This window comes from Urocitellus parryii, chromosome 6, assembly GCF_045843805.1.
Source record: "Urocitellus parryii isolate mUroPar1 chromosome 6, mUroPar1.hap1, whole genome shotgun sequence".
NCBI lineage: Eukaryota > Metazoa > Chordata > Mammalia > Rodentia > Sciuridae > Urocitellus > Urocitellus parryii.
Window position 1 is genome coordinate 103,844,702 of NC_135536.1, and position 17,934 is coordinate 103,862,635.

The 17,934-nt window shown below is 35.5% G+C and overlaps 1 protein-coding gene across 1 annotated transcript in view; it reads right to left on the bottom strand.

Annotated features, from left to right (window-relative positions):
• Positions 1-1,147: 1,147 nt before the first annotated feature.
• Adam10 (ADAM metallopeptidase domain 10) overlaps positions 1,148-17,934 on the bottom strand; it is a 148,972-nt gene continuing 132,185 nt past the window's right edge. Inside the window, exons 15-16 of the mRNA XM_026384834.2 lie at positions 7,275-7,401; positions 1,148-4,748 (exon numbers count right to left, since the gene is read on the bottom strand). Of these exons, the coding sequence (XP_026240619.1) occupies positions 4,654-4,748; positions 7,275-7,401 (222 nt within the window). The 3' untranslated portion in view covers positions 1,148-4,653. The remainder of the gene's footprint in view (positions 4,749-7,274; positions 7,402-17,934) is intronic.

Here is a 17,934-nt window from a genome sequence, read left to right on the forward strand (position 1 = left end):
CAGGAAAGAGCAGAAGCTTACAGATATTGTGCTCAACCCTCTATTTTTACCTAGCTTTCTTCTGCTTTTTGTAAAACAGATATTCTGAAAAGCTTATCAATTACAGAGTACATGAATTTCTAAAGAAAATAATACACATATCTACAAGCAATATAGCAATGTACAACAAAAGGACTCAATTTGCATCCTAATAATAGAAAGAGTTGGATCCGGAAATAGTAATTGAAAAATTTAACTATTAATGGGTAAAGTCAATCAAATCTATGTTTTTGTTTTTGATTTGATACTAGGAATTGAACCCAAGGCGCACTTAGCCACTGAGCTACATTCCTAGCCCTTTATTTTTGAGATAGGGTCTTGCTTACTTGCTTAGGGGCATGCTAAGCTGCTAAGGCTGGCTTTGTACTTGAGATCCTGCTGTCTTGGCATCCTGAGTTGCTAGTAGTCACTGGGATTACAGGCGTGTGCTACCATGCCTGGCTTTGTTTTGAGACAGTGTCTTGCTGTGTTGCCTAGGCTGGTCTTGAACTCCTGGGCTCAAGTGATCCTCCTGCTTCACTTTCTGGAGCAGCTAGGAGGGTCTACAGATGTATACCATCATGCTGGGCTTGAAAATGCTGAAACCAAAGCTGTGCTCTGTGGGACAAACTGATGATTCTTAGCTTCTTTTTTTTTTTTTTTTTTTTCTTTTTTTGTACCAGGGATTGAACTCAGGGGATCTCAACCACTGAGCCATATTCCCAAGTCCTTTTTTTTTTTTTTTTTAAGGGCCTCACTATGTTGCTGAGGCTGGCTTTGAACTCACTATCTTCCTGCCTCAGCCACCCAAGCCACTGGGGTTACAAGTGTGTGCCACTGTGCCTGGCATCCTTTTAGTTTCTTAGAAGTCAAAAATAGTTTTGGAAACTAAAACTCTTCAAACTTTAGTGATTTCTCTAACGATGAACCATCCCTGGCAGCTGCTTTAAAACTACAGCCAGCTTGCTCCTTGTTTGTGGGAAAACTTGAGCCTTTAAATGTGGTTAGTGGTATCTTCCTTGTGCCCAAGAAGATGGGCAATCCAGGTTTATAAGCTGATATCTCTCATTAGAAATACTTAATGAGAAATTAAAGGTTTTTCAAGCACAAGCACCCACAATTTCACAGCTGTGCCAATCCCATCTTTTGAGAAATAATATTAGGCTACAGGGAAAGAGATTAGACTTTAGTTTGTTTAGTTTGGATAAATCCTCATTTTTCACTAGTCTGTGAATATGACAAAAATGAAGTATCCAGAATAATATGCTAAAGAATAATTCCTTTCATTTAGTCAGGAAAAGTTGCCTGTGAGAAGCTTTTTTGATAGTTCTCAAAAAAACACAAGACCAAAAGAAAAAGGATAAAAAAGGAAGGAGGAAAGGGAATTACAAGACTAGAATAGGGCCCTGCAAGGAGTAGTCTGCCAATATTTTTTTTTAAATTGAAGCTAGCTACAAATGAGTAATGTTAAATAGGTAAATAGGCACTACTTATATAGTAGTTACTTTGTTAGTTTGGGACAATCAAAATTAGAATTAGTTATTTATGAAACTAGCAACATTCATTATTTCAGATAACTGCAAATTTGCTATTTTTACTTGTTTATATTCTGCTTCAAGTTTTATGTATATATTTATTTTGGGGCAGTTTCCTAAATTCCAATACCAATTTACAAATAGAATCAACAATAAAATTAGTACAGTTTTTGGGCATAGTATTCTTTGTGTGTCAGGAGAAGGACTTATTAAAGGAAAAGACAGCTTTATATGGTCAGTATTGCTTTTTGAGGTGTCTTCAACATTTATGTTCTAGACATCTCATTTTTGTCATATTCACAGACTTACTTTTGCGGGGGTGTACTGGGAATTGAACCAGGGGTACTCTACTACTGAGCTACATCCCCAGTCCTTTTTATTTTTTTATTTTGAGACAGAGTCTTGCTAAGTTGTGAGGTTGGCCTCTAACTTGTGATACTCCTGTCTCAGTCCTTCTTTGCTCGGATCACAGATGGGCACCACCACATCCAGTCAAAATTTCTTTTCTAGAAAACATGAAAATTTCAATTTTTTATTTGTGATGAACCTGACAACAGGAACATGTTGGCTAAAGTTTCAGATATAGTTATCATTAAACTAGACTTTTAAAATAAATGAATTACTTAGCATTCAGAACTTTGAAAAACACACATAAATAAGACCACAACACTCAGCTCTTCCTCCAAGATAAGCACTGAATATTGATTAGAAACAGTGAAAAGTAGTTGAGATTAGGTGTCTTTAAAATGTTCATTATGTGTAAATAGAAAGATATCTAATTGGATATTTTCTACATGGACTCCAAACTAGGAATAAAGATAACTTCTGCTTATGTGGAAAGAAATTAACTTCTTTCTGCTTAACAATTCCTTTCATTTAGTAAGGAAAAACTGCCTGTGAAAAGCTTTTTTGATAGTTCTCAGAATTCAAAGAGTATAGAACCTTCAAGCTGATTTCATCAAGTCTATTTATTAATGCATTTCAAGTTTCAAAAAACCTTACATCTTTGCACAATACTTTATTTTTTGCAATTTTTAGTAAAAATTTCCAAAGTGAACAAAAAAGATACTGTATAAAACACAGTGGACATTAAACTGACAGTAGTATTAGATCTCATTTTCTTGATCTTTTCATTTTTACCACATCTTGATTTGCAGTGGAAAGAGTTCAGTGCACGTATCTTTTCAGAAAACATTTTAACTTAAGACTCAAAATAAAATATGGCAGTGTGAACCTGCCAAAACCCTACCACAGGATAACATTACAAGCAAAAAATTTACATGTTCCAAAGTCTACCACACTCAAGAAGTTACTAAGAACTCTTGCAGAAAAAAAGTCACCATTTTAGAAATGCAAACCCACTTCCAACCTTTGCACAGTTCAAAAAACAAAGGCATTTAAATGATTTAAAAGCAATTTCTTACATATCTACCTACTTGTTTGCTTAGAATTATTTATAGTCTATCTGGGGTTTCATGTACAAAATTTGTCTCTAAATCATGTACAAAAAGCTGTATTTTGAAAAAAGTCACCACATACTGTACAAGTTTACAAGGAAGAGATCCCATTATTTTCTCTAGCATTTTTGGCCTTGCTGGCTTGCGTCACATTATGAGAATGATTGTGTAAACCTTATACTCTTAAGAAAAAAGGAAAAAAAAAAAAAAAGCCAAACCACAGAAATCTGTTCAACCTTCCCTAAAGTTGCCTCTATGTGAAGCCAGGAAAATCATAGATATTTACTTCTAATTTAAGTGATGTAGTTGGGAAACAGAAGCAATAAATATGTCACAAGCTTAAACTTTTTTGTAATGCCCCTTTCCATTTTCTGCATAGCAATAAGCCTGTTAATACATTAAATGTTTTTGTTTTCTCTTTCTTTAAAAACGCCAATTATTTACATCTGCTTAAAAAATAAATTTGGAATGGGACATTGTGCTGTTTCACCTTCACTGTTAAAATATTTTAGGGAAAAAAAATGTCAGAAGGCCTATCTACAATTTTAACTACTAGCTGAGCAAACTACTCATCTTTAGTGGTTATCTATGATCAGTGATGATATGCTGAAAAAACTTCAAATATTTCAATAAAGACAGCTTTTCTTTTTCATATCAGACAAAAACATAATTAGCATACTTAAAATATATGAAAAACACAAAAGTAGGCTACAAATAAAAAGAATCATTTCACTGACATAATTCCTACCAAAGTATGAATCAAATTTTACCTATCAATTAAAAAATGGAATTGAATTAGAAAATTTAAAATATGTAAGCAGAAACTAGACACTTACACAAAGAACTAACTCTAAAGTAGTATGCTGCTTATGTCCAGTTTGCACAACACTTAAACTGTGTTCCTCAGCATAGTCACTCATGCTCATAGCAGCCATTTGATAAAGAAAAAATGAATCTAAGAACCAACTCTATCATAATAAAAGAGTAAATGGATTCTTGTTTCAAAACTGCCTATGTAAAGCATTACAGAATCCTGGACCACTGAATACCACCATTCTCTGTTATCCTGAGTATGTCAATTAAACAGTAATTTTTCATTAAGAGCGGAAAAATTTTATAATACAAAGAAACATCCATATTGCAATTTCTGTTTACAATTGCACACAGAAGTACAGTGTACATAAGAAATACATGTCTGCATATAACAAGGTATATACATTGGCAAGTGATGTCTCCAATGTTGAGGTGGTCGAGCCTCTAAGCCTTGATTGGCAGTTGAAAAAAATATATATGTCAATTTGTGAAGTTTATTGAGAGCCAAGTTTGACTGCAAGTGAAGAAAATGCAGCAACGAAGAACAGGGAACACGGGGCACATAATAATTTTCTAAGACTTTGTGCCATTAGGTTAAAAATATCTGTCCATAAGAAAATTGGGTTTCTTTTCCACCCCACCCCCCCAAATTGGTATTTTCAGGCTTTAAATTTTAAGTAGTTCCACCTGGTCTGAGGACATGATCTCTTGCCATTTTTCTTCTACTATTATTTGAGGGTTTAGTCTGGAGATGATGACTTAATAGGTTTCTCTTTGGAGTGAAGTTTTCCCATTGTAGGCACTAGGAAGAACCAAGGCAAAAGCTGCAATTAACGTCTCATGTGTCCCATTTGATAACTCTCCCGGGGCCTCTGACGCTGGGGTTGCTGAATGGGCTGTGGAGGTCTCCTCCTCTTTAAAGTGCCTGTGAATTATAAACAAAAGCAAAATAGTTCTCTGTGAGCTTTCAAATCTTTAAAAATAATGTTGCTATTTCAGTAAGAAAGGTTAGAGAGAAGCACTATTCAACAGAAATATGAGCCACATAAATAATTTTACATTCTGGTAGCCACAGGAAAGAAACAAGATTTAAAAACAAATTGAAGATGTACTCAATATGAAAAATTATTAATAAAACATTTCATTTTTATACTATCTTCAAAGTCTAGTATTTTATACTTAATAGCGCATATCAGTTGAAACTAGTCACTTTTCAAGTGTTCAATAGCCACAAGTATTAGACAGATTAATCTAGATTAATGTCACAGATTCTGAAAAAAAAAACATGCATGATAAAATGACCATGAGCAAATAACTAAACCTCTCTGACACTTGGAAACCCAGTCTGTACAAAAGGAATAACAACTAACTCATACAGTATGTTTGAAGATTTTATAATTCCTGCAAAAGTGCTTGGCATTTTTTATGAAAGTTCAATAAATGACAGCCAGTTTCTTTTTTAATCTTTATTTTAGTTGTCAATGGACTTCTAGGTATTTTTATTTATTTATTTATATGTGGTGCTGAGAATTGAACCCAATGCCTCACACATGCTAGGCAAGCATTCTTCAACTGAGCCACAACCCCAGCCCCAACAGCCAGTTTTTAAAGGTGCTATTTCTTTAAAATGAAGTCAATATACAAGTAAAATATTTGTTTTACTTGAACAGGACCACAATTTATGATAACTAAATTGCTAACATGTGGCCTTTAGAAATTCTTTAAAGCTAACATTGTGAATTTAAGAAAAGCAATAATATCAAAATTAAATTTCCAAGTCAGGAGCAGTGGTGCATACCCCAAATCCCAGTGACTTGGGAGGCTGAGGTAGGAGGATCTCAAGTTCACCAGCCTCAGCAACTTAGTGAGACCCTATCTCAAAATACAAAATAAAAAGGGCTGGGGATGTGGTTTAATAGTTAATTGACCCTGGGTTCAACTGCCAGTACCAAATACACACACACACACACACACACATTCACACGTATGTATGTGTATGTGTGTGTTTTTTTTTTGCAATTGGAAAGAAAAAAAATTCCTAGTTTTGAACTACTTTGTGTAGGGTAATACATAGTAAAAGAGGGAATATTATCACTCAGCTCAGATTCTCCCCTGCAATTCCTTTGGGCAATGTCTGCCCCCATACCTGTAATGAACAAATGTCCTAAAAGTGGCATAAAAGCCACAACTACATTGGAGAAGGGGAAGGATAAATAAGGTGAGGACTAAATCTGCAGCAGTGGCTTCTTCCCTTTTTTGCTCCAATGCCCAGAACAAATCTAAAGAGAATCTCTCCCAAAAGCTGTGTCTTCCTGAGAGGCAAATAGTAGAAAACAGAATCAAGGAGTTGTTTTCAGGGATACTTGACAGTGGTTCTTTAATGACTAAAGCCACTGCCCTAGGACTCTGGCTCAGACTGGCATCTATATATACTCGCCATAAACTTCACCCCTGGGAAAAAGGAGTTTCATGCTAGAAAATATTTCTATTATTAAAACAATATTTTAATAGCACAACTATTTTAAAATATAAACACCAATAATTTAAACTTAGCTTAACTATTGTAATCAAAAGACCTGACAAGAACAATTCTAGAGGTGAAAAAAGGTATTTGGTGCTTATAGTTTGAAAGGTCTCAGCGCACAGACAGCCAACTCCATCGCTCTGGGCCCAAAGTGAGGCAGAATATCATGGCAGAAGGGCATGGAGGAGGAAAGCAGTGACCCACCCGGGCCTGCAACTTTCTACCTGCCCACGGTTACTGCCTAGTTAATTCATATTAGTGGATTAATGCATTCATTAGGGTAAGGCTCTCATAACCAAATCATTTCACTTTCTTGCACTGTATTACACTTGAGCTTTTGGGGGACATCTCACATCTAAACCATAACAACTACCACAATAAAAACACAGAAAAATATCAGTATATGAAAGAAAAACAATGTCAAGCCAGAATAAGAATTTTTAGTATTAGACATTTTTAGATACTCAAGATATATTAGCAATAAACTGGCAGTCATTAGCTAGACTGGGTTGATAAAAAGCACACTTAAGCAACCCGGCGCATTAATACACGCCTGTAATCCCAATAGCTCAGGAGGCTGATAGAGCAGGATTGAGAGTTCAAAGCCAGCCTCCACAAAAGCAAGGTACTAAGCAACTCAGTGAGACCTTGACTCTAAATAAAAACAAAATAGGACTGGGCATGTGGCTCAGTGGTCGAGTGCCCCCAAGTTCAACCCCCAGTACCAAAAAAAAAAAAAAAAAAACAAAACAAAAAAACAAAAACAAACAAAAAAACCTCACAATTCAACATCAACTAAATCATTCATCTAGTAATTTCACTGTCAAAGGAAAGTTCTGTAATGTTATTTACTAACAACTCATTAATTCAATTCACCTGCTATGGCTCTGAGTTATATAAACATACACTTTGTTCAACTGTACTTACCTGGTAGTGGTTTAGGAGGAGGCAACTTTGGATTACTACTTGGAGTATGAACACTGCATATCTTGATAAATCCAGCCATTAACATAATCAAGGCAATTCCCATGAGTAATACTGCCCACCAATGAGCCTAAAAATAAACAGATTTTCCACTGAAAGAACTCTCAAATGTTTTAGAATATAAAATGTAGAACAATTTAATTTTTAAAGAACACTTATTGGAATATGCACATCTATCATATCTATGCACATTTATTAAGTATTTTAAAAAGTTTAAAGGAAAAAAATAGATATTACCCGGACTTTCACCTCCTAGAGGAAGCCACTCATCCTATTTTCCTTTCATTCTTCTATATACAACTGTCATACATAACAAACACACATGCAAAATTAAGGTCATCTTGTGCATGGTTTATACCACATTTTCCCATATTACTATGTATATTCTGATTTAAATATTTCCTTTGTGTTTTGACTTTTTAACCTTATAAACTGCATCTTGTTTGCTTTTATATTTTCACAGCTCAGAAGGTATATAACTTGCATTAAACTAGTAAGCAGATTTTTAAAATACTATTTAGCTTATATTGTTTTCTAATTATCAAAGACTAGAAATTCTCTTTTTAAGTTCCTTTTCCTTTATTTTAATTTTACTTATTTGTCTGTTTTGCAGTACTGAGGATTGAACCTAGGGCCTCACCCATGCTAGCTAGGCAAGCATTCTACCACTGACCTATACTTCCAGCCCCCTTTCTTTCCCTATGTCACTTAGAATTTGAGACCCAAACTATTCTCATGATATGTATCTTAGTTTTCTATATATTTTCTTCTTCCTTATAATTCATTTATTCATTGATTTAGGTGTTAACTATCTTTCTATTTTTAAAATATTTATTTTTAGTTGTAATTGGACATAATATATTTTATTTATTTATTTATTTATTTATTTTTATTGTTGGTTGTTCAAAACATTACATAGTTCTTGATATATCATATTTCACACTTTGATTCAAGCGGGTTATGAACTCCCATTTTACCCCGTATACAGCTTGCAGAATCACATCAGTTACACTTCCATTGATTTACATATTAATATACGCATGTCTGTTGTATTTTGCTGCCTTTCCTATCCTCCACTATCCCCCCTCCCCTCCCCTCCTCTCTTCTCTCTCTACCCCCACTACTGTAATTCATTCCTCCCCCTTGTATTATTTTTCCCTTTCCCCTCACTTCCTCTTGTATGCAACCTTGTATAACCCTGAGGGTCTCCTTCCATCTCCATGCAATTTCCCTTCTCTCTCCCCTTCCCTCCCACCTCTCATCCTTATTTAATGTTGAACTTCTTCTCGGGCTCTTCTTCCCTAGTCTGTTCTTAGTTACTCTCCTTATATCAAAGAAGACATTTGGCATTTGTTTTTCACGGCTTGGCTAGCTTCGCTTAGCATAATCTGCTCTAATGCCATCCATTTCCCACCAAATTCTATGATTTTGTCATTTTTTAATGCAGAGTAATACTCCATTGTGTATAAATGCCACATTTTTTTTTATCCATTCGTCTATTGAAGGGCATCTAGGTTGGTTCCACAGTCTTGCTATTGTGAATTGTGCTGCTATGAACATTGATGTAGCAGTGTCCCTGTAGCATGCTCTTTTTAGGTCTTTAGGGAATACCGAGAAGGGGAATAGCTGGGTCAAATGGTGGTTCCATTCCCAGCTTTCCAAGAAATCTCCATACTGCTTTCCAAATTGGCTGCACCAATTTGCAGTCCCACCAACAATGTACAAGTGTACCCTTTTCCCCACATCCTCGCGAGCACTTATTGTTGTTTGACTTCCTAATGGCTGCCAATCTTACTGGAGTGAGATGGTATCTTAGGGTGGTTTTGATTTGCATTTCTCTGACTGCTAGAGATGGTGAGCATTTTTTCATGTACTTGTTGATTGATTGTATGTCCTCCTCTGAGAAGTGTCTGTTCAAGTCCTTGGCCCATTTGTTGATTGGGTTATTTGTTATCTTATTGTCTAATTTTCTGAGTTCTTTATATACTCTGGATATTAGGGCTCTATCTGAAGTGTGAGGAGTAAAGATTTGTTCCCATGATGTAGGCTCCCTATTTACCTCTCTTATTGTTTCTTTTGTTGAGAAAAAACTTTTTAGTTTGAGTAAGTCCCATTTGTTGATTCTAGATGTTAACTCTTGCGCTATGGGTGTCCTATTGAGGAATTTGGAGCCCGACCCCACAGCATGTAGGTCGTAGCCAACTTTCTCTTCTATCAGATGCCGTGTCTCTGATATGATATCAAGCTCCTTGATCCATTTTGAGTTAACTTTTGTGCATGACGAGAGAAAGGGATTCAGTTTCATTTTGTTGCATATGGATTTCCAGTTTTCCCAGCACCATTTGTTGAAGATGCTATCCTTCCTCCATTGCATGCTTTTAGCCCCTTTATCAAACATAAGAAAGTTGTAGTTTTGTGGGTTGGTTTCTGTGTCCTCTATTCTGTACCATTGGTCCACCCGCCTGTTTTGGTACCAGTACCATGCTGTTTTTGTTACTATTGCTCTGTAGTATAGTTTGAGATCTGGAATCGCTATACCACCTGATTCACACTTCCTGCTTAGTATTGTTTTTGCTATTCTGGGTCTTTTATTCTTCCATATGAATTTCATGATTGCTTTCTCTGTTTCTACAAGAAATGCCGTTGGGATTTTGATTGGCATTGCATTAAACCTATAGAGAACTTTTGGTAATATCGCCATTTTGATGATGTTAGTTCTGCCTATCCATGAACAGGGTATATTTTTCCATCTTCTAAGGTCTTCTTCAATTTCTCTTTTTAGGGTTCTGTATTTTTCATTGTATAAGTCTTTCACCTCTTTTGTTAGGTTGATTCCCAAGTATTTTATTCTTTTTGAGGATATTGTGAACGGAGTGGTTGTCCTTGTTTCCATTTCAGAGGATTTGTCGCTGATATACAGGAATGCCTTTGATTTATGCGTGTCGATTTTATAACCTGCCACTTTGCTGAATTCATTTATTATCTCTAATAGTTTCTTTGTAGACCCTTTTGGGTCTGCTAGGTATAGAATCATGTCATCTGCAAATAGTGATAATTTAAGTTCTTCTTTTCCTATTTTTATGCCTTTAATTTCTTTCGTCTGTCTAATTGCTCTGGCCAGTGTTTCGAGAACTATGTTGAACAGAAGTGGTGAAAGAGGGCATCCCTGTCTTGTTCCAGATTTTAGAGGGAATGCCTTCAATTTTTCTCCATTCAGAATGATGCTAGCCTGAGGCTTAGCATAAATTGCTTTTACAATGTTGAGGTATGTTCCTGTTATCCCTAGTTTTTCAAGAGTTTTGAACATAAAGGGATGCTGTACTTTGTCGAATGCTTTTTCCGCATCTATCGAGATGATCATATGGTTCTTATTTTTAAGTCTATTGATGTGGTGAATAACATTTATTGATTTCCGTATATTGAACCAACCTTGCATACCAGGGATGAATCCTACTTGATCATGGTGCACATTTTTTTTGACATGTTTTTGTATCCGATTCGCCAGAATTTTATTGAGGATTTTTGCATCTAGGTTCATTAGAGATATTGGTCTGTAGTTTTCTTTCTTTGAAGTGTCTTTGTCTGGTTTAGGAATCAGGGTGATGTTGGCCTCGTAGAATGAATTTGGAAGTTCTCCCTCTTTTTCTATTTCCTGAAATAGCTTGAAAAGTATTGGTATTAGTTCCTCTTTAAAGGTTTTGTAAAACTCTGCTGTCTACCCATCCGGTCCTGGGCTTTTCTTAGATGGTAATCTTTTGATGGTTTCTTCTATTTCCTCAATTGATATTGGTCTGTTTAGGTTGTCTATATCCTCCTGACTCAATCTGGGCAGATTATATGACTTAAGAAATTTATCGATGCCTTCACTATCTTTTATTGGAGTATAAGGATTCAAAATAATTTCTGATTATCTTCTGTATTTCTGAAGTGTCTGTTGTGATCTTGCCTTTTTCATCCCGTATGCTAGTAATTTGAGTTCTCTCTCCTCTTCGCTAGCATGGCTAAGGGTCTGTCAATTTTATTTATTTTTTCAAAGAACCAACTTTTAGTTTTGTCAATTTTTTCAATTGTTTCTTTTGTTTCGATTTCATTAATTTCAGCTCTGATTTTAATTATTTCTTGTCTTCTACTTCTTTTGCTGTTGTTTTGCTCTTCTTTTTCTAGGATTTTGAGATGAAGTATGAGATCATTTATTTGTTGGTTTTTTTCTTTTTTTAAGGAATGCACTCCAAGCAATGAATTTTCCTCTTAGAACTGCTTTCAATGTGTCCCATAGATTCCGATATGTTGTGTTTGTGTTTTCATTTAACTCTAAGAATTTTTTAATTTCCTCCTTGATGTCTTCTAAAACCCATTGATCATTCAGTAACCTATTGTTCATTCTCCAAGTGATGCATGATTTTTCCTTCCTTCTTTTATCGTTGATTTTCAGTTTCATTCCATTATGATCAGATAAGATGCATGGTATTATCTCTATTCCTTTATATTGTCTAAGAGTTGCCTTGTGACATAATATATGATCTATTTTTGAGAAGGATCCATGTGCTGCTGAGAAAAAAGTGTAGCTGCTTGATGTTGGGTGGTATATTCTATATATGTCAATTAAGTCTAGGTTGTTAATTGTGTTATTGAGTTCTATAGTTTCCTTATTCAACTTTTGTTTGGAAGATCTGTCCAGTGGTGAGAGAGGTGTGTTAAAGTCTCCCATGATTATTGTATGGTGGTCTATTAGACTCTTGAACTTGAGAAGAGTTTGCTTGATGAACATAGCAGCACCATTGTTTGGGGCATATATATTTATGATTGTTATGTCTTGTTGGTGTATGGTTCCCTTGAGCAGTATGTAGTGTCCCTCTTTATCCCTTTTGATTAACTTTGGCTTGAAATCTATTTTATTTGATATGAGTATGGACACTCCTGCTTGTTTCCGCAGTCCATATGAGTGATATGATTTTTCCCAACCTTTTACCTTCAGTCTATGTATATCTTCTCCTATCAAATGCGTCTCCTGTAGGCAGCATATTGTTGGGTCTTGTTTTGTGATCCATTCAACTAGCCTGTGTCTCTTAATTGGTGAGTTTAAGCCATTAACATTTAGGGTTATTATTGAGATATGGTTTGTTCTTCCAGCCATATTTGTTTATTAATGCTACTAAACGTGGTTTGTTTTCCTCTTTGATTATTTTCCCCCCTTTACTGTCCTACCTCCCACTGTTAGTTTTCATTGTTGTTTTCCATTTCCTCTTCCTGTAGTGTTTTGCCAAGGATTTTTTGAAGAGATGGTTTTCTAGCTGCAAATTCTTTTAACTTTTGTTTATCGTGGAATGTTTTAATTTCATCTTCCATCCTGAAGCTGAATTTCGCCGGATACACGATTCTTGGTTGGAACCCATTTTCTTTTAGCGTTTGAAATATGTTACTCCAGGATCTTCTAGCTTTTAGAGTCTGTGTTGAGAGATCAGCTGTTATCCTGATTGGTTTACCCCTAAATGTAATCTGCTTCCTTTCTCTTGTAGCTTTTAAAATTCTCTCCTTATTCTGTATGTTGGACATCTTCATTATAATGTGTCTAGGTGTGGATCTCTTATGATTTTGCACATTCGGCGTCCTGTAGGCTTCTAGGATTTGGGATTCTGTCTCATTCTTCAAGTCTGGGAAGTTTTCTCGTATTATTTCACTGAATAGATTGTTTATTCCTTTGGTTTGGAGCTCTGTGCCTTCCTGTATCCCAATGACTCTTAAGTTTGGTCTTTTGATATTATCCCATAGTTCTTGGATGTTCTGCTCATGGTTTCTTAGCAGACTTGCTGAGCTGTCTATGTTCTTTTCAAGTTGAAATACTCTGTCTTCATTGTCTGATGTTCTATCTTCTAAGTGATCTACTCTGCTGATAATATTCTCAATTGAGTTTTTAAGTTGGTTTATTGTTTCCTGCATTTCTAGGATTTCTATTTGTTTGTTTCTTATTACCTCTATCTCCCTGTGAAATTGATCTTTTACTTCCTGGATTTGTTTATGTAGTTCCTTTTCAATGTGATCTTTCATTGTCTGATTTTGCTGTCTCATGTCTTCCTTGAGACTCCAGATCATCTGAAGCATGTATATCCTGACCTCTCTATCTGACATTCCATCTGTTGCAGCTATTACCTCTTCTAAAGTTGAGTTGACCTGCATTGCCTGTGGTCCTTTCTTTCCTTGTCTTTTCATACTGCTGGCGTTTCTTTCTGCTTGGTGAAACTGTTGTGTTTTTGAAATTTTCCCTCTATTTATTTATATTGTTCTTGTATAGTTGAAAAATCACCCTTGCAGGGCAGGTAGTGGCTGTGATCCTCCTCCAATTGGTGTGATCCGTCTACCACGCTGGCGGGCCCTAGGTCTGCTCTGCTGGTCAGTCAAAGGTCCGCCTATCCAGCAGGCGCGTTATTTATTTATTTTTATGTGGTGCTGAGGATCGAACTCAGGGCCTCACACGTGCTAGGCAAGTGCTCTACTGCTGAGCCACAATCCCAACCCCAATATCTTTCAAGATGAAAAATGGAAGGACATATACATAATACAGCAAACAAGTGAAATTTACCTAATCTGAGAAGGAGTCAAAAACTTCACATAAGTCACATTAAAAAAATAAATTAGCTAAAAATAAATAAAACCTTTAAAAATTATTATTAGTATCATCTTATTTATAGAAAAATTACATACAGTCAAACAATAAAAAAAACAAAAATATAGAAAAATTACTACTTCCATTCTTAAGAAATTCTATTTTATAATTAAGTATCAAACTATTTTAAGAAAGCATATATTAATAAATATCATATAAAATATTTACAATTTTAAAATTAAATCTTTACATTGGTTTATTATAGACTAGTATAATATATATAGTTACTGTTAGATATTTCCAGCAAAACTCATATTTAAAAAGATTTTCTACAATCTGGGGTCTTGTAATAAACAGCCTACTGCTACTCTGCACCACTTATTTTAATCAGCAATAATGAAGTAATTAAAGTAATAGATGCTCAAATTAAAATGCATGTCTGGCAAAATATACCCAGGCACTTTTTCTGTGTGCATAAATACTTTAAATTTTTCAATAATTTGTTTCATTTTGAAAAAAAATATTAAATTTACAAAAAAGTTCCAAGAAAAGTATAACAAGCCTTATAAAATCTGGAAACACCTGAGATTAAGTTGCATATACCCTGCTGTTACTCCTGAACATATTAACATATAATTCCTACATCACAAGGGTGTTTCCAAGGTAACTAGAACACAATCAACAAAATCAGAAAATTAGTGTTAATTCACCATTAACATTGAATCCTCAGATCCCATTCATGTTTTGTCATCTGGTTCAGAATCATGGGCGATATATTTTGCTATCATGTTTCTTTAGTATCCTTCAGTCTGGAGATTTCAGTGTTCCTTTGACTTTTAAGACCTTGACACTTTTGAATATCACAGGGCAGTTATTTTATATGCAAATATCCCTCAATTTGGGTTTCTCTGATATTTATGATTAGATTCAGGCCATGCATCTTTGGTAAGAACATCACAGAAGTTATGCTGTTCTTCCACAGCATCTTATCAAGTAACACAATTCTGATTTTATTACTAGTGATGTTAACTTGGTCACTTCATTAAGTTGCTATCTGCCAAACTTTGTCATAGATTTTTTTCTTAATCTTTTATAACCAATAATTACCTTGTAGGGATGTAATTTGGAACTATGTAAATGTTCTGTTCTTCACCAAACTTTCAATTTATTATTTCCTCATGGTTTCCTATTTTATACGAGTTATAATATGTTATGATCATTAATGTGTTTTTGGATATGTCCCCATCATTCCTAGAACACTTTCTTGCTTTATGGCACAAGTCCCAGATTTATCTTTTTTTTGGGGGGGGGGGGACCTAGGGATTGAACACAGGAGCACTCAACCACTGTGCCACATCCCCAGCCTTATTTTGTATTGTATTTAGAGATAGGGTCTCACTGAGTTGCTTAGTACCTCACTTTTACTGAGGCTGGCTTTGAACTCACAATCCTCCTGTTTGTCTCAGCCTCTCAGGTTATTTTGTTTTTAACTACCACAATCCTCAGATCAATCATTTCTTTAAATAACCCTGATTCCTTTTAGTCCTACTCCTCACATGTAGACATTCTCCTCAACCCACTTCCAAATTGACATCCCATTACAGCTGTCCCTCTGTTGGGGAGGCCTCTTGCCTGACTTCCCATTCAGATGGTCTTCCCCATCTCATACCCTACCAACCTTCAAGCTCCAACATCCTGTTCTGTAGCACTGATGCTCTTCCCTCCTGGCATGGATGCCTATGTTGTGTTTGTGTGTGTAATCTTAAAAGTAACCTTGGAATGATTTATAGTTAAATGTGGTTTCTCCAAAGTCAGATATAATTCTCAGATTGCATCTCTGCACAGGAGAGTTCCATAGCCATCTTCCTTCTTTTCATTTTCATTTTGATTCTGCAAGCTGTCAAAAATGTCTCAGGTTTGTCCCTATTATCACACATTATTGAAGGGACTACAAACCCAAACATCTAAAAGGCAGAAAAGGTGTAATGCAATTCAACCTTTCTGCTAAAAGATCTAATTTTTCAAGAGAAGCTACAGATCTGAATTTTTACATGATATTTATTTTTAAATGGTGGCAAATCATCCAAATTTTCTAAAAACAATATGTAGACTACACAAAACATGTTGTTGACAGGGCTGGATCTGGCCTGAAAACTACTTTTTGTATTCTGAGACTGACAAACTTTTCGAAAATTTTCTTTTGTTTCCTATAGAAAATAATTTTCAGAGCTCTGTTCTCCTTATTAATCTTTAGGATGATATTCCTTTTTTACGTTTCCTGTGGACTCCTATTGTTTTTTTTCTGTTTTCAATCACTCTCAAGTAGTAAACCCTCAAAAGGCAGGGTATAGGACTACCTTTCAGTGTTAAAACAGTACAGGAAAATTTTGAGCAATGAAGGACATTTAGCATCCTTGGCCCCATCAATCAAATGCCAGTAGAGCCCCTCAGATACTCTAATAACTACTGCACATTTCCAAATATTGTCTGGGGAGGTAGACCTGCAACGTGATCTAATACTGGAGTGCAAAGGGACAAGGATCTTGCTACTACTTTCAGGTTGATGGCAACTTGTGTTATAAAGAGATGCTTCTATCCTTAATGTTCATCATTCTAACACAGGTCCTCCTAGTCTTCACTGATCACAACCATCCTCCACATGGCCATCAGTGCTAAGACTACAGAAAATATGGAATTGACTATGTAACTCCTTTATGTAACATTCTTCTCCAAAAGCTTCCTACCAAAGATTTTCAAGATACACCACTGAGAAAGAGAAAAAAAGTAAAAACTTGACTACACAATAAAGTATAGCAAAGTATGCTATGATTCTACTTACTTTTTCTTGAGTATATATGCTTATGGCAATACAGACTAATTATGAAGAACATACAAGAAATTCATCCTGGGAAGACGGGGGTGGGGGGTTTCAGAAAAAAAAGAATACCTACTTTTGCTTGTTTTTTTTTGGGGGGGGGGGGTGGTACTAGGGATTGAACTCAGGAGCACTCGAACACTGAGCCACATTCCCAGCCCTATTTTGTATTTTATTTAGAGACAGGGTCTCACTGAGTTGCTTAGTGCTTTGCTTTTGCAGAGGCTGGCTTTGAATTTGCAATCTTCCTGCCTCAGCCTCTTGAGCCACTGGGATTACAGGTGTATGACACCACACCTGGAAAAAAATGCCTACTTTTAAACATATTACTTTGTCAATTAAAAAAGAATAATTAAACTTTTTGAAATTACAAAAAAAAAACCTATTAAACTGGAAAATTCACATTTCTATGATTCTGCCATGTTCTTTCTCTCCATAAAATATCTCTATACCCTCTGCTGCTATGGTCCTTAAGAACTTAGCTCTGGCCTCACCTTCTTAAAAAGAGGGCTTCCTCAGGGAAGGGGCTGGAATTCAGTAGAAGAGCATTTGCCTAGTATGCTTGAGGCCCTGTGTTCTATCTCTAGCACCTCCTACCCCCACAGTGCAAGACTTCCCTAGTAGGGTTTCCTATTTTCTGTGAAAACAGCATACAGAAACTGAAAATCTGTTTCTAAGGACTTATCTTCTCTATCCCAAACTGAATTATGTGTTTCGTAAATTTTTATTCTTCCACCTCAGTACCTAGCCCACAACAAACAAACAAAAAACACCACCTGTTGTACTAGTTATTGTAGGCAAATCATTATTCCAAATACTGACCTCAAAATACACCTAAGAGCCCATTTATTATTTCTAGTTTGCCCAAAACAGACAAATAATATGACAAAGATCTTATACAGAGACCACACATAATTTTTTTTTTTTAACTTCAAACGATAGTTTTTCAGTACTTACACAGTCTGAAATAGCAAAGCAAGAAGTGTAGTAGTGAGAGAAGCAGACTGGAGGAAAAAAGGGCTGGATTTAATGGTGGTTAAAACTTTGTAGAAAACAAAGGTCAAAGGACCTAGTTCCAGTTCAGATTAACAGATATTTACTAAAACATGGCACTTGAGAACTTCTAG